Genomic DNA, 27,805 nt, shown 5'->3' on the forward strand with positions numbered 1-27,805 from the left:
AAACAATATCTTATCCGTTTCACTACAAATGTTACTTTTTTTAAAGTGATGCAGTTTTTCTGTCTACCACTGCAGATGTGCGGAGTGGTAAATAAATTATCAAATCGCCTGCTGCCTTCAGGCAGCAGGCGATTTGATAATTTATTTATCCCTATTTTGTGTTACAATTGTTGGGAGATAACAGCAAGAAGGGAGGGAGAACACATAAGCCAGAGGCTTTTTAGGGGGTGTTCCATTTGAAAAAGATAACAATAAAAACAGATACATCATGAATCGGACATGTTTCTACATTCCATTACAGAGACTTCATAAACTAACCACACATGTCGCGTGGTTAACAACAGTACTTATAATTACATTGTGAGTACTTTTACAATAACAAGTATGAAAGAAAAAAATATGAAATAATTGCGTAGAGTGTTACAAGCTTTTTGACTGCTATTCCTTCAACTTGTTTACACAATTTCCAAACTGGTATGCATTCTGGAAAGTTGAGTGGAAGGTGATTTAGATCAGACATCCCTGGTGATGTGTTCAGTCAGGAGCTTCTTGAACTTGTTTAGTGAAATGGCATTTTTGATGTTTTCAGGAAGATTATTCCAGGTTTTTGCGCCTCTGTATTTTATATTTTTCTGGCCTATGGCTTTTCTGAAAAGCGGAACCTTCAGGTTCGCTTCATTTCTTAAATTATATCTTATTCCTTCTTCTTCTATTGTTATAAAAAAAGGATCTGAAGAGAGGAGGAAAGTTCAGTGTTTTCAAAGCATTGTAGACAAAGACCACCTCAGCTTTTTGTATCAGTTGGTAGATGCTTAAGAGTCTCGCTTCCTTATATCTCGAAGTCACCGATGCATTCCAGGGAAGGCCCAAAATTGAACGAACACATCGATTGACAATTGAATTGATTCTCGTAAAGTTATATTGACTGGTCGTACCCCATGAGATGATTCCATATGTGAAGTGAGGCTGTATTAAGGAAAGGAATACTAGTCTGAGAAGGGAAGCAGGTACCCAGTCAGAGGCTCGGGCGAGTATTCCTGCTAGTGACGAAGTTTTCTTTCGTAAGGTGATCATTTGTTTATCCCAACTCAGCTTGTCATCTAGCCAGATTCCTAGAAACTTGGTATCATTCACCCTTTCCAGTTGTTTTCCTTTGTATATTATTTCGAAATCAATATTTAATGGTTTGTTTTTTGTCCTAAACACCATATATTTGGATTTTTCTGGGTTTAGTATCAGCTGATTCTTTTGAAGCCAACTATGCATTTCAGAGAGCAGGGCAGAGATCTTGAATTGAAGTTGGTTAGGGTCTTTATCAGTGATTAGAATGGAAATGTCATCGGCATACGCTACTAGGTGGGAAGATGGAAGATGAGAGAGAAATTCATTAATGTAAAGAACAAATAGGATAGGTCCGAGAAGTGAGCCTTGAGGTACTCCCCTGGAGAAATAAGAAATGTCTGAAAAAGACTGGTTTGTTTTAACGACAAATGGCCTATCAGTAAGGTAGTCTTCAAGGAGAAGGTTAATTTTTCCTTTCAAGCCAAGATTGTTGAGCTTGTTGAGTAGGATATTATGATTTATGCAGTCAAAAGCTTTTGATAGGTCTAGAAACAGTGCTATTGCATAGTGACCCTTTTCAAGACAGTCCGTGATCCTGGAGCAGAAGTCAACAATTGCCAGGTCAGTGGATCTTTTTGAACGATAAGCGTACTGTTGTTGATGGATAAGCTGATTGACTTCCAGGATGCCCATGAGTCTGCCGTGAAGAATTTTTTTGAATAATTTTGCAAAAACTGAGAGTAGAGCTATTGGACGAAAATTGTTGATAGTTACAATTTTTCCCCTTAGGAACAGGAACAATGATTGCTTTTTTGAATTGAGATGGGAATTTACCAGATTGAACGGAAAGATTGTAAATATACTTCAGTGGTGTTAGAATTGAGTTAAGGACCTTTTTCAGCAGAGCAGGAGATATTTCATCAAAGCCAGGGGCTCCCTTTTCTTTTAATTGATGTCCTGCTTCTAAAATCTCTTGATCTGAGAGCGGAGCGAGGAAAAAAGAGCTCCTCATTGAGTGCTTGACAGATTCTCTCGTTGCATTATCTCTAGAGTCAACTTCGTCTTTAAAAAGGTTATTCACGCTTGAGATAAAGTGATTACGGAATGCTGCGGCTTTTTCCTGGTCATCCGAAATGAGTACCTCGTTCTCAACTACATCTCCAACGTAGCTCTGTGATTTCGTTTTTCTTCCAGGTAGTAGCTTGTCCAAGACTGTCCACTTTTCCTTGCTTGTAATGATGCCTTTAAGTTGGGAACTATAATATTTCCTTTTCTCCGACCTAATACTGTCGGTGACTTTGTTTCTGTACGTTGTGTATTTGTTTTTATCCGCCTCCTTTCCTGTTTCTCTAGCAATTCTTGCAAGTTTGTCCCTTTTCTTTAGCATGTTACAAATTTTGTTTGACATAAATGGGCATAATTTCCATCTTGGCCTAGTGGTCTTTTTATTCCCTGGGATCCTGATGTATGACGCGCGTTTTTCGTAACTATTTAGGATATGCTCAAAGAAGAAGTTCGTCGCAATTTCAGGATCATCTGTAGCAGCCACCCCATCCCACGAAGACTGCTGGAGACATAACAGAGCTGATTGAGAGAGCCTGGAGTCACAGATCTGTAAGTGTGCATGATCTCTTCCACAATTTCTTCATTTTCAATTACCATTAAGATGGGACGATGATCAGAAATGGTTGCATCCAGTACTGCATAGGTTAGTGAGCATTCCCCAATTGCGAAGTCAAGAAGGGAATTGTGGGACTCTCCCATTCTAGTCGGGATAATTCCGTCAGTCAGAAGAGAAAAACCATTGGAAGAAATGACATCTAGGAGGTCTTGCACTAGAGAGGAAGTGCTTTGAAGTATGTTAATATTAAAGTCTCCCATAGCAGAAGACTAAGGGATTTGCTTGTGAAGTGAGATAGAATATTGTCAAGAGTTACAAGGAAACTGTTGACTGAAGCTGAGGGAGGTCGGTATAGACACCCAATCACCAGAGAAGCAATGCGGATAAAAGTGATTTCACAAGCTTGATCAGGCAGATTTGTGATAGGAAAGGCAGAGCATTGCAGATGATTGTGAACGTAAATAGCAACTCCACCCCCTTTAGAATCACATCTGCAACTGTGAAAGAGAGCATAGTCTTGAAATCGGACTGAAATTTCAGGGGAGAACCAGGTCTCAGTAAAAACCATCAGGTCTGGATGGAGATTGATTCCATGATGTCAGTTGAGCGAGGATTTCATCATTATGTTTTACAAGACTGCGTGCGTTCATATATAATACAGTAATTGCATCTTTTGATGCTGTAGTAAGGCATAAGTTATTTGGTTTAATTGTTGGCAAGTAACATGGCAGAAAGGTATTTTCACAAGAGTTAAGAGTCATTCAAATTCCGGTAGGATGAAGAGATAGATGAATCATTTATAGAAGTTCTTCCCAGTTGAGATTCCAGAATATCTGAAAAATGCTCGATATGTCATTCCCATTGACTAGTTTCGATTGCTAAGTCACTGGCTGATGACCCAGTACGAGGAAGAGGGGGGGCGTCCATAGAAAGGCCAAATAATGGCTCCCTCAGGCCAGCAGTGATCCTTTAGTAATAGATCAAAATCCATTTGTTGACACTGAATATAGAAAGAGCTGTACGAATCGTGTTTGGAATTCATTTTTATTACGTTTACTTCTATCTGCAGTTGGGTTCTGATATGCTGCTCTACTTCTGTACCGCACAGTTGGGGTTCGAGTCGCGAGACGAAAATACCCTTGGTTGAACTTTTAGTTCTAGGGACTGCTCTGATTGAAGAGTTGGTAGCTGTTCCCACAACAGCATGGGTGTGTCGATGTCTTCCTGCCTGATTAGAGGCAGATTGATTCCGTTGTCCTCTGATGTGATCTGCCTGCCTCCTGGAGAAAATGACATCTTCTAGGAGTGGATTGACAGATCTATTGCCATATTTACACGCTTTCTGAGATTGACTAGTAACCGGACCATATTAGCATTAGCATTAGCAGAGGCATATGATGCAAGAAAGCAAGCTTATTCAGCATCAGCCAAAAAAAAAAAAAAAAAAAACCCACTCCCATTTCACCCCTCCGTTCATTCGAAATACCTGTCCAGTTGAGCTTTAAATTTGTTTAGGCTATCAACTTCAACAACAAGTGATGGAAGTCGGTTCCACCAACCAACCACCCGCTGGCCAAAGGCAAATTTCCGCACATCTATCCGACATCCGTCCTTCCTCAATTTGAATTTATGCCCTCTGAGGTGATTATTCTGAGAAAGATGAAGAATCCCATTGGCATTGAGCATGCTCAAACCATTCAAAGCCTTATACACCTCTATCAGATCACCTCGCCGGTGCCTAGTCTCCAAACTCTGTAATTTGCAAAACTTAAGCCTTTCTTCGTAAGAGCAACCCTTTGTTCCATTTACTAATCTTGTTGCCCTTCTCTGTACCCGTTCCAGCAGCTCTACATCCTTCTTGAAATGAGGCCTCCAGACCTGTATACAGTACTCAAGATGTGGCCTTACCATTGCCTTATACAAGGGAATAATCACCTCCTTATCCCTGCTAGAAAAATTCCTGTATATCATTGACAAGACACCATGAGCTACTCTTGCAGCTCGTCTGCACTGCTCAGAGAACTTCATATCTGCCTGCACAATTACCCCCAGGTCCTTTTCATTCTCCACCACTGTCAGTGTAGTACCGCAGAGTTGATATGTTGCTCTGGGGTTACTGTTTCCCATATGCAGCACTTTACATTTGTCGATGTTAAACCTCATTTGCCACCTCTCAGCCCATCTGTTCAACCTTTCCAGATCCTGTTGCAGCAGCATAGCGTCAGTATTGTCCTTAACGACCCTGCCAACCTTTGTATCATCTGCAAACTTGGACATTAAACTTGATATCCCATCATCAATATCATTCATAAACACCGAAAACAACAACGGACCCAACACTGAACCTTGAGGAACTCCACTAATAACATTAGTCCACGTTGAGCAGTGTCCATTGATTACCACTCTCTGTCTTCTGCAACTCAACCATCCCCTTATCCATAGCAGCAATTTGCCTCCAATGCCACACTGCTCCAATTTGTGCAGCAGTCTTCCATGTGCAACAGTATCAAAAGCCTTTCTAAGATCCAAATATATAATATCAAAGTTATTCCCTGCATCCAGTTCTTTTGTGACTACATCATAGTATCCAATCAAATTGGTCAGGCAAGACCTGCCCTTAACAAAACCATGCTGCGTCTGAGCTATAACTGAATTCTTGTCTAGATGATCCTGCAGTGCTTCTTTAACCAGTACCTCCATTAATTTACCTGGAACAGAAGTTAAACTAACAGGTCTATAATTACTTGTGTCAGCCTTTGATCCTCCTTTGTGAATTGGGGTTACATTTGCACATCTCCAGTCTATGGGTACCTCCCCTGAGTCCAAAGAAGCTCTCATAATTATGGCTAGGGGTTTGCATACTTCCTTTGCTGCCTCCTTTAATATAATTGGATAGATCCCATCCACCCCAGGTGCCTTTTTTATGTTTATCCTCAACAATCTCTCCTCCACTTTCCTCTCAGTTATTACAAAATCATCCAGCTCACTGCCAATGTTTACTTTACCTACATCATTCTCCTTCCTGAATAACTCCTCATGCGTGAATGTAGATGCAAAATACTCGTTTAGATTGTTAGCCACCTGAGCAGGATCCTCAACTGTTGAACCATCAATATCCAGTGGACCAATCTGATTCATCCCTTTCCTTTTCGAGTTCAAGTATGTAAAGAACTCTTTTCTGTTTTTCTTTGCATCCTTTGCCAAGGATTTTTCATAGTCTGCCTTTGCCTGCCTAATCTCCTTTGTGACTTGGTTACAGACCAACTTGTATCTATCATAGGCTTCCATGTCACCCATTAATTTGTATGTATCCCATGCATTTTTCTTCTCTGCCACATGTCTCATTAGTTCATCTGACAACCATTTAGGCCTAAACCTTGAACAATATTTCTTAGTTGGTATGTAAAGCCTGGTAGCCTCCAAGATTAGTTCCTTGAATGCTTCCCATTTTGAGTTTGCTGTTGGTAACATCATCAGTTGGTCCCACTGTATAGAATTTAAATACTGTCTCAGACCATCATAGTCGCCTTTACGAAAACAAAAACCCTTCCCTTTACCTCTGATGGTAGTTACCGCCTTGAGTAAATCCCACTTCAACACACTGTGATCACTGCCACCTAGTGGTTCATTTATCTGCAGGTTCTTAATGCATGAAGAATCACTACTGATAATCAGATCAAGAGTATTGCTCCCTCTTGTTGCCTCACGAACATGCTGATGTAGAAAACAATCATCCAATAAATCCACAAAAGCCTTGCTAGTGTGCGAGTGACCAACCCACAAATTCCAGTCAATATCTGGGAAATTAAAGTCCCCCATTATAAGACTCTCTGATTTACTGGCCCACTCTATTTCCCTGTACAATATCTTATTATACTCATCAGAGTCATTAGGCCTATAGCACACTCCTACTCTCAATTTTGATTTCCCTATGCTTATGTCACACCAAACTGACTCGACACTGCCCTGTCCATCGATGTCGACTGGCTTCACTTCCTTGGACTTTGTGTTTCTTAATTAATAGCATAACCCCTCCTCCCCTCCTGTCCTGTCTATCCTTTCTATACACATTGTATTCCCCAAATTCCAGTTCCGCATTACTTATATCTGTGTGACACCACGTCTCTGATATCCCAACAATATCTGCCTTTGATGTTTTGAGCAATACCTCAAATTCATCAAATCTATTTACCAAACTCCTAGCATTGGTGTACACGCAGGTATACATGCACCTGTTTCTATTCTTAGCTACTCTAACACAACCCATGTGTTTACTTGTACCGCAATGACTACCAGCAGTCTCTGAAATATCCTGAATCTTGTTTTCCAGGCTGCTGATTCCAATAGAAGCAGTGCAAGAATTAATTTCATCTCTGCCAGTGGCTGCTGTTAATACATTAGTCCTTGTATCCCCCCCAACTAGCAGTTTTCCGACCCACCTAACACTGCCTCGACAGCATCAGCAAAAATTCTTGCACCCTTTCTATTTAAGTGTATCCCATCCCTGTAGAAGCAATCTCTCCTGTTAACAAGTACAGTCCAGGCTGAAAAAAATTCTACCCCTTGAGCCTTGCACAATCCCTCCAGGGCCGAATTGATCGACAAGGCTCTCATCATATACTCCCTCCTATCGTGTCTGGGCAGAATTGCAGACACTTTCAAGTTCAACCCTAATTCACGGCTTTTTTTCAACAGTGACCTGTACTTGCTAAGTAATTCCGCCGGTCTCCTACTCTTAATATCATTAGTGCCAACGTGTACAACTATATCACCTTTTGTGCCCTTAAAAGATGATATCCGCTCTACAACGTCATCAACCTTTGCCCCTGGCAGACATATCCTCCATATACTGGAGGATGTGGAGGTTCCTTTACAATAGATGCATAAATGACTTCTGCTATAGGAGTCGGTTGAAATGTGGGATTTTCCATAGATTTCGCCAAGTTTCTTGTAGGACTGGAGTTTTGAATAAGTCTACTGGAGTTTTGGATAAGATTTGTTAAATCCAAAATTTTTTGTAGTAAGATATAATTTATTTCGCGAAGTTAGGCGTTTTCTGACCTGATTTTTTTTAGTTTCGTCAAGAAGAGAGGCCATCATGGATTTTTGAGTGTCCAGGATTTGAAAAATCATTTTCGTGGTCATCTCATTTGGCTTTTCAACTTGTGAGACTTTGTGGTTAAGAAGGTGAGAGAAGGAGCAATTTGTCTGCTCTGATATCACGTCATGAGGTATGTCCTCGGATGGCCCACTCTGTTGAGTGCCATTTGACAATGAGGTGAAACACTGAGATTCACCGTCGGAAAGACTTAAAAGATCTGTTGGGGTTGATCCTGAGTTATTTTCATTTTTTGTATGTTTTTTCTCCTTTCCATGAGTCGATAGCTGCCTGTGACATCTTTTTCCAGTTTACGGTTGACAAATCTATGCATTTTATACAGTACACAAGACCACATTCCTCATTGCACTGGAGGAAGTCTTTGCATTTCTTTTTACACATATGGCAAATAATTTGCACTTGCGGAGCCATTGTAATTAACAGTAAAAACAATAAATTTCTTTTTTATATTAAAATGTAAATTAAATATGCAAGCTAAAATGAAAAATTAAATGCAAAATATAAAATATGCAATATTTGAAACAATATTATTGCTATTTGAACTAATTTTACAGTAAACTAATCAGAGAATTAGTTGAAATACTTTAGAATTCTTTAAAATACATTCAAAGATTTAAGTGCGATTCCTGAGATAAGCTTAGAACAGTCCTAATTTGAACTACACGTAGTACTTAAGGTCACACCACTGCAGAGTAATCCATAGTCTTTTGAAAGGCACGGTCCTCTTTGTAGGAACAATGACAGGTGACCTTGTGGGCTATAATCAGACAAAAACAGTAAAGTGACTGACCTTGGTTAACCTGTGAGACAGTGATCCTTACGCTGAAAACTTCCCAGCTTTGTGACTGCCTATAGAAACTATATGAGATACCTTGTTGAAGAGGAACATAAATTTCGTTTACTATCACTTGAAAACTATCTTTCGAGTACTTCTTTCTTCAGAGTTGTGAAGAGCAACGCTCGCTGACCCGTAGTGTATCAAAATGTTGGAACAGATTCATCTTGAATCATTAATTCTAGCATACATTTGCAGGAGAACAAACACAACACCACAGTAACCATTTGCGCACCTGTTGTTATGTAAGTGAATGGGTTGAATAAATTCAAGGGAGAAGTAGACAAATTCTTGGAGGATATGGATGGATGAGTTTTTTTTTTTTTTTTTGTTGATGCTAAAATAGCTTGTTTTCTTGCATCATTTGCCAATATTACTAAATACTCTCAAAAATGTGAAATGCATATCAACTATAATAGGCAGAAACATGTGAAAACAGTTATATAATTATCTGTAAATTTGATTTATAGTACATAAGCAACCTGTATTTAGTAAATAAAGTTATGAACATTTAGAAGTGACTTGTAACAAATAGTATTAAGTATTTAAAGCATTAACATACACTTTACTTGAAAGTAAAGTTTATTAGTTTTAATTTATTTCATTGTTGTGTTTTTATTTTATATCATCCCCGTGATCAATTCTTTTAGTATTAGTAATGGCCACATCGTGCAAGAAAGCCTATGGCTTATGCTGCACCAGCCAAAACAAAAAAAAAAATAAATAAATAAAATAAATAAATAATAATAATTAATAAAAGAAAAGGAAATTAAACCTATCATCCTATGCGCTTCCCTGACCTGAAGGTACTATCCAGATGACCTTTGAATTTCCCCAAACTGTCAGCCTCTACCACCCATGTAGGCAACTTATTGTAGTAATTTATAACTCGCTGGCTAAAATAAAACTTCCTGCAGTCCAATCTAAACATTTCCCCCCGTAACTTGAATTTATGTCCCCTAGTTCTAGCATCATTTATAATCTTGAAAATTGCATCCTCATTCATTTTACTGATGCCTCTCAGAGCCTTAAACACCTCAATCAAATCTAGTTTCCAAACTCTGCAACCCACATATTCAAAGTCTTTCTTCATAAGGACGCCCTTTTGCTGATCTCACCAGGCGAGTTACCCGTCTTTGCACCCTTTCAAGAAGCTCGATGTTTTTCTTTAGGTGCAGTCTCCATACTTGAACACAGTATTCCAAGTGCGGTCTAACAGCCTTATATAATGGGATTATCATGTCCCTATCTCTACTTGCAAAAGTTCGATAGATCATTGATAGGACACCATGGGCCTTCCTTGCAATCTGTTTACAATGCTCAGAGAATTTCATGTCTGACCGTATCGTAACACCCAACTCCCTTTCCTCCAGTACTGGGTTTAGTTGAACTCCACCAAGTGAATAAGTTATTTTGGGATTATTGTTTCCCAGGTGTAATACCTTACACTTTGTTGGATTAAAGCATAGCTGCCATTTTTGTTTTGGTTAAATTTTAATTATTGTGACACAATGTCTTCTATAGCTCAGAGTTTCATGGGGGGTAGTTTGATATGTTTTGGGTCCTTTGCCTTCGATCCTGGGGTATGTCGAATCATTCATGGGCTGTGAGTGCAAGAATTCATTAAAATTATTTTAGTTGTTTATATTTGGAGAGCGTCACCTTGAAATTATTCTATGGAATAACTTCAATAAAAAATAAAGAGATTACCTGATTGAAGAATCTCTTTATTCTTTTAAAATAACGATACAATGTACAATCTATGGAGCCTTGTAGCTCTGTTTTATATTAATCTTAGATATAGTGTATTGTGTATACCCCTTCCCAAATGTTTGGCCATTAGTAACTTCTTACCACAGTTATACTTAAATCTACCATTGTATGTAAGGACATTGATATTTATTACTTAAAGCGGTCCCAGACAACCCCGCTTATGGACAGACACAAAATAGAGAGAGAGGCAAAAGGTGCTGGGGGGGGGAGAGAGAGAGAGAGAGAGAGAGAGAGAGAGAGAGAGAGAGAGAGCGCGCACCTAGTTTACTCTAAAGCTTTCTTGTTATTTCTTCTTGTTTTTCTGGTTGGAACCATATCTGAGCAGATTATTTGATGCTTCACTATTGATAATCATGCACATACAGTGGTATGCAGTTTTGAAAATTCTTTTTTGTCTTATTGAAATACAATATGATAAAATCAAAATGATTATTTGTGGATGCCACATTTTATTGCTGCTCTTATTAATTTTTCCCCCCCACAGGAGTGGAGGCTGGGGAAACTGCGTGTAAATTAGCACGGAAATGGGGATATGCTGTAAAAGGTATTCCTGAAAATGAAGCCAAGATTATTTTTGCAGAAGGTAATTTTTGGGGAAGAACATTAGCAGCTGTATCTAGCTCGACAGATCCGTCTAGCTATGCTGGATTTGGTCCCTATATGCCTGGCTATGAAATTATTCCATATGACAATTTAACAGCACTCGAGGTAAGTATATAGACATGTTTACGTATTATATTACACAATTTAGAACACAGAGAACTGTACTATTTTCAAAGAATTTATATCATTTATGTCCATTCCTTTGTCATTATGGCTGTCTTACACTTCATTACATGTCAACTTAGGTCCCGATTAAAACTGCTCATGCAGTCATCATACAATCCAAGAAATATATCAATACTTTTTATCTGTGGTGTTAGTTTTAGTTCACAGATTGCTCTTTCCAGCCTATCCACGAATATTTGATGAGATTTAACTCTGAGCAATGTGATAACCATGATATTTGCCTGTTGAAACCACTTCTTAAGTGATAAAATATATTGGAAGGGTGCATAAATTATCACTGAAAATTACACTGCATTTAAAAGATTTGAAGGTAAAATGTTATAGAAATCTTGCAAGCTCCAACAGCTTCATGAAGGGTGGCCTACATCTGCAGAAAAAAATTTTCTTATACTATTACACCACAACACAATCTTTGACAGTGGTCAAATACTGGGTTGACTATAGAATTTCTATGAAGAAATTTGATCATAAAATGTGCCATAGAATGGCAAGACTGACAAAATTTCCTTAATGATATCTCATCTCATCAAATTTTTGGCAAGAAACCAATGCCGGAGTTGAAAAATCTGGTAAGCTTTTTAAAATATGTGAAGTAAGATGACATTTGGAAAGCTGAGAAATTGCTATGATTTTTGTTGGAATTGAGGCTTGAACTGGAAATATATTCAGTTTATTCTGTTCATTGTTGGTGCCTAGATCCGGGAGGACACTGGAATTTATTATAGCATCCTAAAATTCCAAATCAATGATTAGGGACTCCAGGTTACAGAAAAAAACCGGTAACCAGAAAATTTTTGCAATCTGGTTAACACATACTTGTAAATGGTGTTTTAATAACATAAACAACAGTGTTTTAATAATAAAAGGAAACTAAGTGTGTGTATGTGTGTGCATGGGTGGGTGGGTGGGTAATGTGAAGCTAGAAATAATTAAGTAATGCACTTGTGAGATGCCATGCGTCTGATTAACTATCGTAGTTTGTTAATCAGATATATATTGGAAGATTAATCCAAAAAAGACAATCTACATGCAAGTACACTTTGTGTACTTTATATAGATGTGATTTTTCAGTTTCAAGTGGTGGTGGAAAATGCGATGTAATCAAGCATTTGCAAACAAATGTGCATAAGAACATTGTGTAGTGCATAGAACAGTATATAATAATAAAGGTAAGTGCCATACATGCTGAATGCTTATTTGCATCATTTATAATAGAACAATCCCCTGAGCTGTGCTGAAGCATAGTTCTGAACATGCAGGAGTATTGTTCAGAAATATGTTCATGTATTTGGATCTTAGAAAGGCTTTTGATACTATGGGAGACTTGTACATGGGAGACTGTTGCACAAATTGGAGCAGTATGGCATTGGAGGCAAATTGCTGCTATAGATAAAGGGATGGTTGAGTGGGAGAAGACTGAGAGTGGTAATCAATGGACACTGCTCTCATGGACTAATGTTATTAGTGGAATCCCTCAGGGTTCAGTGTTGGGTCCATTGTTATTTTCTGTATTTATAAATGATATTGATGATGGTATATATCAGGCTTAATGTCCAAGTTTGCAGATGATACAAAGGTTGGCAGAGTTGTTAATGACACTAATCACAGTATGCTGCTGCAACAGGATATAGAAAAGTTGAGCAGATGGGCTGAGAAGTGGCAAATGAAATTTAACATTGACAAATGTAAAGTACTACATATGGGAAGCAGTAACCCCAGAGTAAAGTATCAACTCTGTGGTACTACACTGACAGTGGTAGAGAATGAAAAGTACCTGGGGTAATTGTGCAGGGAGATATGAAGTTTTCTGAGCAGTGCAGATGGTCTGCAAGAGTAGCTCATGGTGTCTTGTCAATGATATACAGGAATTTGTCTAGCAGGGATAAGGAGGTGATTATCCCCTTGTATAAGGCAATGGTCAGGCCACACCTTGAGTACTGTATACAGGTCTGGAGGCCTCATTTTAAGAAGGATGTAGAACTGTTGGAACGAGTACAGAGAAGGGCAACAAGATTAGTGAATGGAACAAAGGGTTGATCTTATGAAGAAAGGCTTAAGTTTGCAGATTACAGTGTTTGGAGACTAGGCACCTGTGAGGTGATCTGATTGAGGTGTATAAAGCCTTGAATGGTTTGAGTATGCTCAATGCTGATGGGTTTCTTCCTCTTGCTCAGAATAATCACCTGAGAAGACATAAATTCAAATTGAGGAAAGACAGTTGTAGGATAGATGTGCGAAAGTTTGCCTTTAGCCAGCAGGTAGTTGATTAGTGGAACAGACTTCCACCCACTGATGAAAGGCGAACAAGCCTTGAAATGGTTGAAGTTGATAGCCTAAATAAATTTAAGGCTGAGCTGGACAGGTATTTGGAATGAATGGAGGGGTGAAATCGGAGCTTGTTTTTTTTTTTGGCTGATGCTGCATAAGCTTGCTTTCTTGCATCATGTGCCTCTGCTAATGCCAATGTTTCCTGATAGCAGAAAAAAAGTATGGATGAATATATCTAGTTCTCAGTTTGGGATGATCTCACACTGTCTACAAAAGATATTCAAACAAACATTTTTAAGGAAATTTTTTTTTTATTTACTCAACTTTCTACTTTTATATGATTGATTTATTTTTAAAATTTTTAAGCTTATTGTTGTTTTCTTGTAGCAAAGAATTACTCTATTCTGTTCAGAAGTTAAACATTGTTAATAAATCTGATATGGTATTATTGCATATTTACTTTTTAATTTTGGGATAAATCATTGATGTTCTATGGTCAGATAAATGTAGCCATAATCAACATACCTAAATTCATAAGGAAACGCCAAAAAATGTAGTTAAACAGAATCTTTTTGAAAATTTGTTACTTAGTGTTATTCCTGTAGTGATGAAATCTTATTCCTCCTTCCTTTACCTAAACCATGATTTTCAAAAAAAAAAAAAAAAAAAAACTAAAACTCACAATAGTTGTAAACAAGTTATTAACTATTAAATATAGGTGAAGATACACCATGAATAGCTCTTAAACAAAAACTACAATCGTAGTGTAAAGGCATTGTTTTAATTGTATCTCATGTTGTGATCATCCTTCGCAATGAGTTTCCAAGTATTGCACTACCTCGAATAAGAAATGCTTCACTAATAGAGAAGACTATTGTTACTTATTCTCGATGGGCACCACCACCCAGACGGCACCGTTTCAAGACTTGTTGGCCTTTCATCGGTATTATAGTATTATTATGTACACCTGGCATCTCTCATATTATGGTATTAACTTCACAACTGAGTTATCATGATTGCAATACCAGAATACCTGCCCACCCACTGATGAAAGGCCAACAAACCTTGAAATGGTGCCGTTTGGGTAGTGGTAGTGCCCACCCAAGAATAAGTAACAATAGTCTTCTCTATTAATGAAACATTACTTATTCGAGGTAGTGCAATACTTGGTAACTCATGAAGGATGATCACAATATGAGATACGATTAAAACAATGCCTTTACACTACAATTGTAGTTTTCATTTAAGAGCTATCTGTGGTGTATCTATACCTATGTTTAATAGTATAATTTTAAGCCCTCATAGTATTATGTCCTGTTGCATTTATATTTATTATGGTACAAGTTATTAGTAAATTTAAACTTGAATAGGAAATTTATTTTGTATTCAATTGATTTTCAACTCTGTAGCCCTCCTAACAAACTAACTACTTGGGTGCAATTTCTATCCATACATACTTTCGTGCCGACCGGGCTAGCCGGGTGGGTAAAGTGCCTGCCTGGCAACCCAAAGGTCGCGGGTTCGATTCCCGCCTCGGGCTTGGATCAAAGTTCTGCAAAAACCTTGGGAGGTGCATTATGGCCACAGAAGCCTATGCGCCAACAACTACCAAAAAAAAAAAAAAAAAAACATACTTTCGCTTCTGTACATCTTGATGGTTCTATTACATCTACACTCACCTTTATTTTTACATAAAGCTGACATGAGCACCTTGCTTTCCCTTCAGTGATCATCTGCTCTCTTGTTCTTTTGAGAGTAAGATATTAGGAGAATCCTAAAACACTGCTTCCAAGATATATTGCTGTCCTGATAGCATTTCTTCACAGTGCAGGCCCGTCGTTGTCTTCCAGGTTTTCTTCTAGATACTCTTGGGTGGGTACCATTCTGTTATTTTTTTAGTCCATCTGTCATCATGTCTTGTCTTTGTAGTAGTAGTAGCAGTAATGGAGGCATGTGTTGCAAGAAAGCAAGCGTATGAGATTATGTAGCATCAGCCAAAAAAAGAAAAAAAAAAAAAAAAAACAATTTCAAAAGTTTGTCCAGTTCCTCCTTGAATTTATTTAAGCTATCAACTTCCACAATGATAGATGGAAGTTTGTTCCAGAAATTAGCCACCTGCTGGCTAAAGGCAAATTTTTGCACATCTATTCTACAACTGTCTTTCCTCAATTTCAATTTATGCTCCCTCAGGTTCGTAATTTGAGCAAGTGGAAGAATCCCATCAGAATTCAGTGTGCTCAACCCATTCAAGGCCTTATACACCTCAATCAGATCAGCTCACAGGTGACTAGTCTCCAGCCGCTGCAATTTTGCAGAACTTCAGCCTTTCTTGGTGCATTATTATCTTGAAAGATTTTACTGACATATGAGTTAGTGCAAATTGCATCATTTTTATATGTGTAGTTATAAAATGATCATCTACCAAGGTATATGAATTGGCATCATTTTAATTATATCTCATATTGGGAATACCTTCACAGTATAACAAGTTGCCATGGTATTGCACTACTTTGAATAAGTAGTGCTTCACCAATGGAGAAGACTATTGTTACTTATTCTTGGCAGATACCAGTACTCAGCAACACCATTTCAAGGCCTTTTGGTCTCTCTTTGGTGGGTGGGCAGGTACCCTGGTGTTGCAATAGTAACTCAGTTATGAAGTATAACTGCAGAATATGAGAGATGTTGCCTGATGGTGTGTACTGATTTAGACTAAAAGATATTTTTGCCTAGACTGCAAAGGAAATGGTATCTTGAAAGATACCATTTCTGTCTGAGGAAAAAATGCAACACAGCAGGGTGCACATGATCTCCTAAGAGCTGCTGGTTGACCTCACCAGTGAAACATTGGTTCATATGCACCAGGGGGCCTAGTTCTTGCCAGCAAAGCAATCCTGTATTCAGCTTATACTTTGCATCTGTAAAAGGTTGCTTATACTTTGCATCATTTTGCCACTCATCATCATCAGCCATTTTCAATTCGGCGCCTCCATAGCCAGGTGGGCAGGAGCAGCAGTGCATAGCACACACTTCTTGATTAGACTGGGGTTCGAGCCCGTGACCACCAAATACAGAGGATGCAGAGAGGTCAGGGAATGACCACCGCATATCCCTGGAGCAATATGGCCTTAGTTGCTAATGTTTCTAAAAACCAAACACCAAACAACATTTTTCAATCCACTTCAGGATGAAGGCCTCTCCAGCAGCTTTCCAGTTCCTTCTGTTTTGTGCAGTGGCCATCCATTTACTACCCACAAACTCATGAATTTCATCTATCCATCTCAGTCGTCTTCCAGGTTTTCTTCTAGCTCCTCTTGGGTACCATTGTGTTATTTTTTTATTCTATCTGTCATCATGTCTTCAAGCTATGTGTCCTGTCCAAGACCATTTTAGTTCTTTAGTTTTGATAAGAATGTCCTTTACTTGAGTTTGCTGCCTAATCCATGTGTTTCTCTTCTTATCTAACAGTGTGATTCCCAATATAATTCGTTCCATTCTTCACTGTGTAGTTCTCAACTTCTCTTCCATTCTTTTGGTGAGTTCCCAAGTTTAATTTCCATAAGTCATGGTGGGGAGTATACATTGGTTCATTATTTTACGTTTCAGACAAACTGGGATATTGCTTCTCAGTATGTGACTATATTTCCTGAATGCTATCCATCCAAAATTTATTCTTGGCTTGACTTCCAGCCATTTATCATTATTACAGCTAATGACTTGTCCCAGATAAGTGGCATAGTGGTATAGTATTTAGGGTTAGGTGCCACCTGAGGTTTCCCACATCAGCGCCGTATGTACTCTGTGATTTAATGCAGAACTACTGCATAAGTCAGAAAAAAAGTGGTGTCTGGTTTATGCAGAATTGTGTTATGTTCTGTTGTTGTGTCTCTGGCTACTTGGCCACAGGGTCCCTCGTAGAACCCTATGTTGCCCGCCACCACCACTATGAGCCAGGCTGCCTTCAAAATCTGGCTGATCTCCGCCAGGGTCGCCTGAACTTTCTGGATAGAGACAAAAAAAAAAGGGAAGAGAGTGCGAAGATAGTAGAAGTGGTGGAGTCAAAGTAGGTAAAAGGAGGAGGATGAGGAAAGAAGGCATCCTCCAGTGGAAAGAAGAGGTGGGAACAGAGAAGTAGGAATCACCCCTGGTCTGGAAGGCCAGGGTGATTCCTACCATGCTGTCATTCCAAAGAGGAAGATGTCCAGTTAGGTGTTCATTCAGTTCTGATAGTGGCTAGTGATGAGGGAAGAGCAGGTACGAGGAGAGATCATAGTGGTTTCATGAACGTCTGGTCTGGATGTGTCTATGTTGTGGGAACAGATGTGGAAAGATGATACCAATGCCTTTTTGAAGACTGCTGAGGCATATCTGCTAAAAGCTAAAAACGCTTCTTTCGATTTTAACAGGTTGCTTTCCGGACTGAGTGTGGTTAAATTTATATCTAGTAACAGTTGATTACGTAGGTCCATGTAGATGTTACACGAGTGCATTACATGGTGCCAGTTCTCCACAAACACAATGGGCATCGTTTACAAGCCCAAAGTCCTGAAGTCGCTTTTTGAATGATCCATGTCCTGTCAGAAGAAAGGCAGTGTGTAAATTAGGGAAGAACCAGCCACGTCTTTGTTTGTTGAGGTAGGAGCCACTAGGTAGAAATAGCTTGGTAGTACTGACTTTGGTTGAATCATCCAAACAGATTTTCCAGATGGAAACAATTTCCCTCTGGTTCCTGCCAAGGGAAACAAGTCCCTGCCAAGTACGCCAGAGTTCTTATTTCGGATCTGCATTGACAATAGTTTTTATCCCCAGGAATTCAGTTTCTTTGTTCTTTCTGATGGTATGTGAAAGCGCTTTGAAGACTGCTTGGAGGTCAAGGGGGATACAGCCTGTTAATATTTGTAGTGCTGTTGTTGAGGTCATTCTACAAGCTTGAGTCATTTTTAATAACATCAACCTTTGTATCTGTAGAATAACTTTCCTAGTGCTGATGATGGACAAATGATGGAACCATACGGCAGCACTGTATGGTTCCATCGTTTGTCCATTCGTATGTTACGAATGGTACAAAAACAGCTGAAGGTGGAGTGCAGGTCCCTTGAGACCCCAGTCTTTGCGAGTGAAATGAGCAATCATATTGATATCATTTTTGGCCTTCTCTTTGATGGACTTTAGATGTGGCATGAAAGTTCTGCGATCATCCAGGATAACACCTAAATATTTGAATGCATGTCCTTTATAATGAATAGTCTGTTGATGTCAAGACGGCATTTGAGAAGCAAGATTCTGCTTTTATCTGTAGAGATTTCTAGCTCATTCTCTTCAGCCCAAACTGACAGGGCATTCAAGACTGTATTAGATCTGGTCTCAATAGCTGCACGAATAGGGCCCTCAACAACGATAACCAGGTTATCTACATATGAGAGTTGTGTGGTGTGGGGGAAGTCCTGTAGAAGCTATTCATCCAGAAAAGGTTCAGAGAATGACCACCGCATATCCTGGAGCAATATGGCCTTAGTTACTAATGCTCCTAAAAACCAAAAAACAAACAAACAAACAAACAAGCTATTCATCCAGAATCATATTCCAAACAGCTGACCCCAGAACAGAGCCCTGCGGGCAGCCTCTGGTAAGTTGGTGGGTGATACTATGAAATTCTGTTTTTATAGTAACTTTTCTGTTATAGAAGTAATCTATAAAACATTTGAAGATGTTGAGGGAGCAGCCAGATATTCTGGCTCGCCGCAAGATCTCTGGCCATCAGAGATCTTTCGGTGTCAAAAGCTCCCTTAAAATCTATAAAAATCACCAGTGCATAATGGGCATCAGAATTATCTGCTAGCTGAGTGGTTTTCAGTAGTGCATCAATAGTTGAGCACCTCTGGACTCGCCTCTACACTCCAAACTGGAGTGTAGAGGTGAGTCATTTCGTTTCATAGACAGACTGAAGACGGATGAGAAGTAACTTTTCCTAATATTGGCAATAGAGCAATTGGAAGGTATGCTTTGGTTGCATCAATGGGACGATTTGGATCCTTGAGTAAAAGCCTGAGGTTGGCTTGTTTACAACATGTAGGAAAGGAGCCTTCAATAAGACACGTGTTGAATAGTTTTACTAAAACATCGGGTGCAACAGACCAAAGGTGCTTGATGTACTACCCCTCGATGAGGTCCAGTCCAGGAGCTTTTCCATTTTTGATTTCATTTATGGCTAATGCAACCTCCTCCTCCGTGAAGGGTTCTTCTGTGGCCAAGGGCAAGTAGCCCTGATTGTCAGTGATGACGTTTCTGTGTACTTCGATATCATGATCAAGATTGTCTTGGTAGATTATTCCATCTAGAATCTTGTTCATTGTCTCTTCCCAGGAAAGTGTCTCCAAGGAGTCCCCAGAATGGATAGAATTTATGATATATGTGGACTCTACTTTGTTCTTTATGAGCTTGTGAACCAAAACCCGAGTTTTTATTGCCTTCCGTCTCCACCAAGGCATGCCAGGAACTTTGTTTGGAATGATAAATTTTATTTGTGTATTCTCTCCAGATTGCATTGTATCTTTCATTGTACTGTTCTACTGTTTGTGCTGGGCGTATTCTTCGTTTTCTTTGTAACTCTTTCCTTGCACGCTGGAGAGAGGAGCGGAGTCATATACTTATCTGTCCAGATAAGTATATGACTCCACCCTTTAAATTACTGCTCCTTCAATCATTATATCTATTTTTATGGCATACTTGTTCATCATTACTTTTGTTTTAGCCATATTCATCTTTAGTCCAAAATCCTTTCTAACTCTGCATAACTGATTAAGATTTTCCTCTAATTCTTTGGGATTGTAGCTTATGACCGCAATGTCTTATGCAAATCGTTGGTTTTAGATACTCTCCATTCACATTGACTTCTTTCTGCGACCAGTCTAATCTTCTGAAAGCTTCCTCAAGAGTAGCAGTAAACAATTTTGGAGATATTGTGTCTCCTTGTCGAACTCCTTTCTGAATTTTAAATTTGCTACTGTCTTTGTCTAATAAAGGAGGTAGCATTCTCATATATTTTCTTCAAAATCATAATATATGGGGTAACTATGCCTTGTCTTTCCAGTGCCCGAAACATTGCCTTAGGCTGTATGGAGTCAAATCCCTTTTCATAATCCACAAATGCCAGGCATAATGGTGTTTTATATTCATTTTATTTCTCCATTAAGTTATATTACGTGAAGGTGATCCATAGTTGAGAATCCTATCCTAAAGCCAGCTTGCTCTTTCGGTTGATTCTCGTCAAGTGTTTTTTTTTATCTGTAAGTAACGACCCTTGTGAACAACTTGTGGATATCGGATAACAAGCTAATTGGTCTATAATTTCCAATTTCTGATTTATCTCCTTTCTTATGCAGCAAAACTGTGATTGCATTATTCCACTCCTTAGGCATCACACCTTTTCTAATGCATTTGTGAAGAGTCTTGCCAGTTTTGTGTCATGTCTCTTCCTCCCAATTTTAACAACTCTACAGTAACTTCATTCCCCCTGGGCTTTCTGATTCTTCATCTTCAATGCATGTTCTACCTCATCAGGAAGGATATCGGGTATGTTGTGTGTGTTACTAATTTGCAATCCATCTTCCCCACTGCTGGCATCATTCCCTCGTTCATTGTATCATTCTCTAGAATAGTCTTCTGTTATTTGAATTATGCTTTCTCTGCTGTTAATAAGTACACCATTGCTATTCTTTAGTTTCAGTGTCATTTGTCTTTCTGCATTACTGCTCATGGATGCTATTTAAGTCCTTTGTTTTCCCTTAATGCTTGTTCTACTTTTCTTGTGTTAAATCTTATTATGTCCTCTCTGAGTCTCTTTCAAATGGCTTTGCGTAACTCGATATACTCAATTTTCTCCTTCTCGGTGTTTATCTTCTCTTCATTTGTCATCTTTGGTTCATCATGACAAGTGTTTCTTGACTAATGTTTTCTTGTTTGGATTTTTTTTTACCTATAGATTTCTTTGCCTTTACCACTTTCAGAAAGTTGTAATATTCCTCATTGATATGTTGGTCCTGAGCAGTCTGCAGAAGCTCAAACTTGTTCTTAAGTTCCAGTATATACTGCTTTTTCTCCTCTTCTGTTATCTCAAAGACCTTTGTATTATTTACTCGAGTCATTTTTTTCCCCTTTCTTTTCTTACATCTGTATCAAGTGTGTATCTTACCATTCTGTGATCACTTCCAACATTTACCTTGTTCAGGAAGGTAACATCATTCATGATATATCTTCTGATAGTGTGGATGAAGTCGATTTCATTAGTTATTAATCCATTTGGACTCTTCCACGTCCTCTTTCTGTTCACCCTTTTCTTGAAAAAAGTGTTCATTACTGACTTTCCTCGAGATTCTGCAAATTCCACAAGTCTTTCACCTCATTCATTTCTTTCACCAATTCCAAAATTTCCTATAGTTCCCCTTTCTGTGCTGTTTTGTCTCTTTCCAACCTTAGCATTGAAGTCTCCTTTAATGATACTGTAGTGGGTTTTCTGCTCATATAGAACACTCTCAATTTCAGTGTACATTTCTTCAATCTCTTCATCACCATGGCTTGACACCCTTGGTGATGTACTTTTGAATTCCAAAATGTTGTTTTTTATATCTTTATGGACCACAAAGCCAACTCCACCTTCGCTCCTTTCACTGTTTCCATTGGTGTTCAGTAGATTTACACTTGATAAACTTATAAGTGATTCATTTCTTCTTCTTGTTTCAGTCAAACCGATGATATTTTAATTCACATTTTCTAATTCCTTTTCAAGCTCTCATATCCTGTCTTCACCGATGAGCAATCTTATGTTGTAACAGGCCAAGTTCAGTTTCCATGCATGGCAGCCTGGTCGTACCCAGAGATTCTTAACACCCTCTGCTTCCACTCTGATCCTCTTGCTGCTATAAGAAGGGGAGTGAAAGCCACTGGGGACTCAGGGCCATTTGTTTCGCCATGCTGTCATGTGCTGGACGGTTTGGTCTTTTCCCCTTCACGCTGACCAGGCATCTGGGAGAGAACCACTGTACACGTTCGTTGCCACCTAAGTGACGTAACAGGGCTTACCATTGAGAAGGTGTGCATGAGTGGATTTTAGGGAGGTAGGCAGACTTCTCCTAAATCTTCTGAAATAGAAAGATATTGGATCTATCAGTGTTTTAGACTGAGTGTCTGATAACACACAGAATGCCTGTTCCCTCTAAGCCCCTTTGCCACTACCAATACTAATATTATAATTATACTAATTTTGCCACTGCCGATACTAATATTATAATTATACTAATTTTGCCACTGCCGATACTAATATTAATTGCTAATCAACTAGCAAAGAGCAAGTAGCACATACCGTGCCTTGTATTCTGATAAACAGATTTTGGGATCATGGCATCTGCAACAAACGTTGGAGCTTAGGGATGAATTTTACAAAATTTCAACATTCACAGCAGAATTTCTCAGTGTATTAGTAGTAGTAATGGCCACATGGTGCAAGGAAGCCTATGGCTTATGCTGCACCAGCCAAAAAAATAAATAAATAAAATAAAATAATACTAATACTAATAATAACAAAAAATACATAAAATAAAAACAAATTAATAATAATAATAATAAGAAAATTAATTAAGAAAATAATAATAATAAAAAAAATTAATAAGAGAAAAGGAAAGCAACCACTTTTGCATGCTGCACCAGGTATTTGGACTCATCTGTCATTCCAGTCCTTCAGTGTCCAACTTTTGTGCTGTTGACTCCACATCATTCACAATTGATGATGATTAGTGGTGAGGAGAGGATGTCCCTTTCGTCATTGCTGTGAAATCCCATATGTCTACGTGTGTGGCACTTTGTAATTTGGGATATTGTTCTTGCATTTCCTCTATTATATTTTGATGTCAACTGTTGCACAGTGACTTACCATTTAGCCTATATAATGCAGTTCACCCTCTGCTCACCATGAACATACACCTTGCATAATCCTTTACAGTTGTGTTGACAGGAGGTGGTTTGACCTGTTTGGCACCATTCTTTGTACACCTTAACCACGGTAGCTGTGAGCAACTGACAAGGTGTGTTGTTTCTGATTTGGAAGCACCCAATGCATGAGCTCCTACAATCATGCCCTTTTGAAACTGTGTCCTTACTATGTTTATTATGTCCTTTAACTGTAAATTTATTACTTTGATTTGAATGACCAGATGCAAATTACTACTGCTCTAGTGTATGAAGCTGTTTGGCTTTTTATACTGCAGGCTATATGGCCTAACCCATTATGGATGGGGGTGGTCACAATTCATTCGTCACTGAGTGACCTGGGCAACTCCACTAATAACATTAGTCCACAAAGAGCAGTGTCCATTAATAAACCATCTGTCTTCTCCTTTAACTATCCCTTTATCCAGTGCAGTAACTTTGCCCAGGAAAGTATCACGAAATCCAAGTATATGATATCAGAATTATTTTTTGCCTTTTTTACTGCATCATAATATCCAGTCAAATTGGCCGGAGAAGATTGCCACATAACTTCATGCTGTGACTGCAGTATATTTGCATGCTTGTTCAGATAGTCCAGCATTACTTTTTTAACCAGAGTCTCCATTATTTTCCCTGGAACAAAAGTTAAGCTAACAGGTTCGTAATTACTCATGTCACCTTTTGATTGCATTTTGTGAATTGAAGACACATTTGCATATCTCCAATCCATAGAGACTTCTGCGGAATCCAAGAACTTTGGATTCGGCAGTGGTCTCTATGGATTGTATCCAAAAATGCTGAATCCAAAGAAGCTTTCATAATTATGGCTAAGGGGTTTGTTTTCCTCCTCTGCTGCCTCCCTTACTATAATTGGATGGATCCCATCTTCCCAATGGAGAGGAAAGTGGAAGGAAAATCATTTAGCTCCCTGTTAGATTTGGATGAATGTCTTGCATTCTCCTCCCTAAAGAACTCCACATGCTTAAGTGTAGATGCAAAATACCTATTCACTTTGCCAGAATCCTGAGCTGGATCATCAGCAGTTAAACCATTGACATCAACTGGACCAGTATGATTCTACCCCTTCCTTTTATTGTTTATACAGGGTGTCTCAAAAATATTGGTACAAACATTTAGGGGAAGTAGGTAACATCTAAAGGAGTGTGAATCGCATAGGAACTCATAACCAGAAACGTCACGGGAAAGTAGTAGCAGAAATAACACAAGACAGTAATTAGTGGCAAACATTTATTTGACATAATATTAACAATGGAGTACGAGATGGATGCATTTCATGATGTTACAACAGATGCTCGAAGGTTCCACCATGAGACGCGATGCATGCGTGACACCGATGCAGCATGGATTGGCAGACACGGTTGAACACACCTGGAGTTTCTTTGACAGCAGTGCAGACGAGTCTCGCCACAAGATCCATTTCCGTCTCCACAGGTGATTCATACACAATAGATTTGAGGGCCCCCCACAGAAAGAAATCAAGGCTCGATAAATCAGGTGAGCGTTGGGGGCCAGGTAACAGGTCCACCTCGGCTAATCCATCGACGCCCAAAACGCCTGTTCAGATGGTCACAAACGCACCTTCCATAATGGGTAGGCGCCCCGTCATATTGAAACCAAATGTTGCATCTCACATTTGCTGGAACATCGTCAAGTAACCCTGGTAGAACTTGTTCAAGAAAGATCCGATATTTAGCGGAGTTCATGCGGGATGGTAACAGGTATGGGCCGACTAAGCAGTCACCGACCAAACCTGCCCACACATTTATTGCGAAGCGATGTTGTGCCGCATGGGGGTGCACACCGTGTGGGCCCTCTGCTAATCCATACACTAGATGCATGTCTGCCAGCTCACAGTTCGTATATCGATGCATGTTCTTCGTGCGGCGACAACTGCTTGAATGGGTAAACCAGAAATTTTCCCTCTCGTGACCTGATGAACGGCGTCGTGTACCGACTTACGGTGACGTTTCCGGTTATGGGTTCCTATGCGATTCACATTCCTTTAGATGTTACCTACCTCCCCTAAACGTTTCTACCAATATTTTTGAGACACCCTGTATAAGTAAAGAAGTCTTTGCTGATTTTCTTGGCATTCTTTGCTAGCGACTTCTCGTAATCTGCCTTAGCTTTCCTAACTTCCTTTGTGACTCGTTACAGACTAATTTATATTTCAAATAAACTTCTATATCACCCACATCCCATACAATATTCTTCTCTACTGCAGGTCTGATCAGTTCATTTGACATCCCTTTAAGTCTTAGCCTGAAATGGTATTTCTTAGTCAGTGTCAAATCAAAAGCCTAGTAGGTTCTGCTATTACTTCCCTGAATGTTTTCCATTTAGAATTTGCTGTTGACAATAGTGAAATTATAGTAACCTTATAATACCGTGATAAATCTGACTAAAAAATGAATAGCAAATGCTTAGAAAACGGTACTCACCTTGTATAAATCTGCAATAAAATTTTTTTGGTAGATGGTGGTTAAAGTTAGGTTGGAAGAAGCATTAAAAAGAACTAATGCGGGGAATGGGGTGAAAATATTTTAAACAGATTTTAAAATGAGTGCAAGGAAGTAGAAATGCAGATCTCCAATCCTTGGTTGTCATAAAGAGGTTAAAAAACGTAAATGAAAAAAAAAGAGAGAAGACCGGTAGTACCAATAGTCGTTACGAGGGACTTTCGTGAGTAAACCGTCATCAGTTGGCAAATGGAAGAGAAGTGAGCGTGTGTTGTATTTAAAGTTTATCTAAACTCCCATGATGCTCTTTTTGACACGTGGGAACTTTAGCCGCGAGAGGTTCCAAGCCGGTGAAAGGTTGAAGGGAACTTTAGCATTAATAACGTTGAGATCGGAATGGTGTCGGTACCATTCGATGGTGAGGGTTTCATATTGAAGAATTCTGTAGCTCGATCTAAGTTTAATAATAGTGATGGCAGAGTCAACAAGGGGGGTGTGGTTGTGGGCTTGAGCATGGGTTGTTAACTCAGTGCAGGATTGACTTGTCTTGAAACTGTTGAAGTTGCATTTCTACTTCCTTGCGCTCATTTTAAAATCTGTTTAAAATATTTTCACCCCATTCCCCACCTTAGTTCTTTTTAATGCTTCTTCCAACCTAAATGTAACCACCATCTACCAAAAAAATTTTATTGCAGATTTATACAAGGTGAGTACCATTTTCTAAGCATTTGCTATTCATTTTTTAGTCGAATTTGCTGTTGGTAACATTATCATGTGTTCCCACTATATAGAATTTAAAAACTATCTGAAACCAGTGGTCACTCATACGAAAGAAATAGCTCATCCCTTCCCCAATGACAGTAGTTATGTCTTTTAGTAAAGACTAATGCATTAGGGCTTAAAGCCTCAAGCTGCGAAAGAGATTAGACTATGTGTATTTTAGTGCAATCGCATCATTTATACACAGCTAAATATAGCAAATTTCCAATAGCAGCATCGTTTAAGTTACATCTCATATTGTGAATACCTTCACAACGGGTTGCCACGACATTGCACTACTTCGAATAAGTAACGCTTCACCCAAAGTGTTACTTAATGCATCTTTCATATTGGGAAGATATACTTCACAACTGTTTTGTCATAATTACATCACTTGGGTACCTACCCACCCACTGAAGAAGGGCCAAAAAGCCCTGAAACGGTGCCGTCTGGGTGGTGGTATCCACTGAGAATAAGTAACAACAGTCTTCTCCTTCGGGTGAAGCGTTACTTATTTGAAGTGGTGCAATGCCATGGCAATTCGTCGTGAAGGTATTCACAATATGAGATGTAACTTAAACGATGCCGCTATTGCAAATTTGCTATATTTAGCTGTGTATAAATGATGCAATTGCTTTAAAATACACAGTCTTTTAGTAAATCCATGTCAGCACACTCTGATCATGGCCACTAACAGGGTTTTTTTTGCAGATTCTTAATGCATGAATAATTGCTGCTTATAATCAGGTCAAGAGCAATCTTCCTCTAGTTGCCTATCTAATATGCTGCTTATTAGCATTAGTAGAGGCATGTGATGCAAGAAAGCAAGCTTATGCAGCATCAGCCAAAAAAAAAAAAAAAAAAAAACCCACTTCCACTTCACCCCTCCATTCGTTCGAAATACCTGTCCAGCTGAGCCTTAAATTTATTTAGGCTATCAACTTCCACGACAAGGGGTGGAACAGACTTCCATCATCCAGTCATCCAATAAATCCACAAAAGCCTTGATAGTGTGTGAGTGACCAACCCACAAATTCCAGTCAATATCTGGGAAATTAAAATCCCTCATTATAAGACTCTCTGATATACTGGTCCACTCTATTTCCCTGTTCAGTTTC

At 39.0% G+C, this 27,805-nt stretch overlaps 1 protein-coding gene across 1 annotated transcript in view; it reads left to right on the forward strand.

Moving 5' to 3' along the window:
• Positions 1-27,805, forward strand: part of Oat (Ornithine aminotransferase precursor) — a 164,886-nt gene that overhangs the window by 92,610 nt on the left and 44,471 nt on the right. Inside the window, exon 4 of the mRNA XM_090374218.1 lies at positions 10,895-11,118. Within this exon, the coding sequence (XP_090230344.1) occupies positions 10,895-11,118 (224 nt within the window). The remainder of the gene's footprint in view (positions 1-10,894; positions 11,119-27,805) is intronic.

Source organism: Mastigoproctus giganteus, chromosome 5, assembly GCF_048544385.1.
Source record: "Mastigoproctus giganteus isolate SK-2022 chromosome 5, ASM4854438v1, whole genome shotgun sequence".
Taxonomy (NCBI): Eukaryota; Metazoa; Arthropoda; class Arachnida; order Uropygi; family Thelyphonidae; genus Mastigoproctus; species Mastigoproctus giganteus.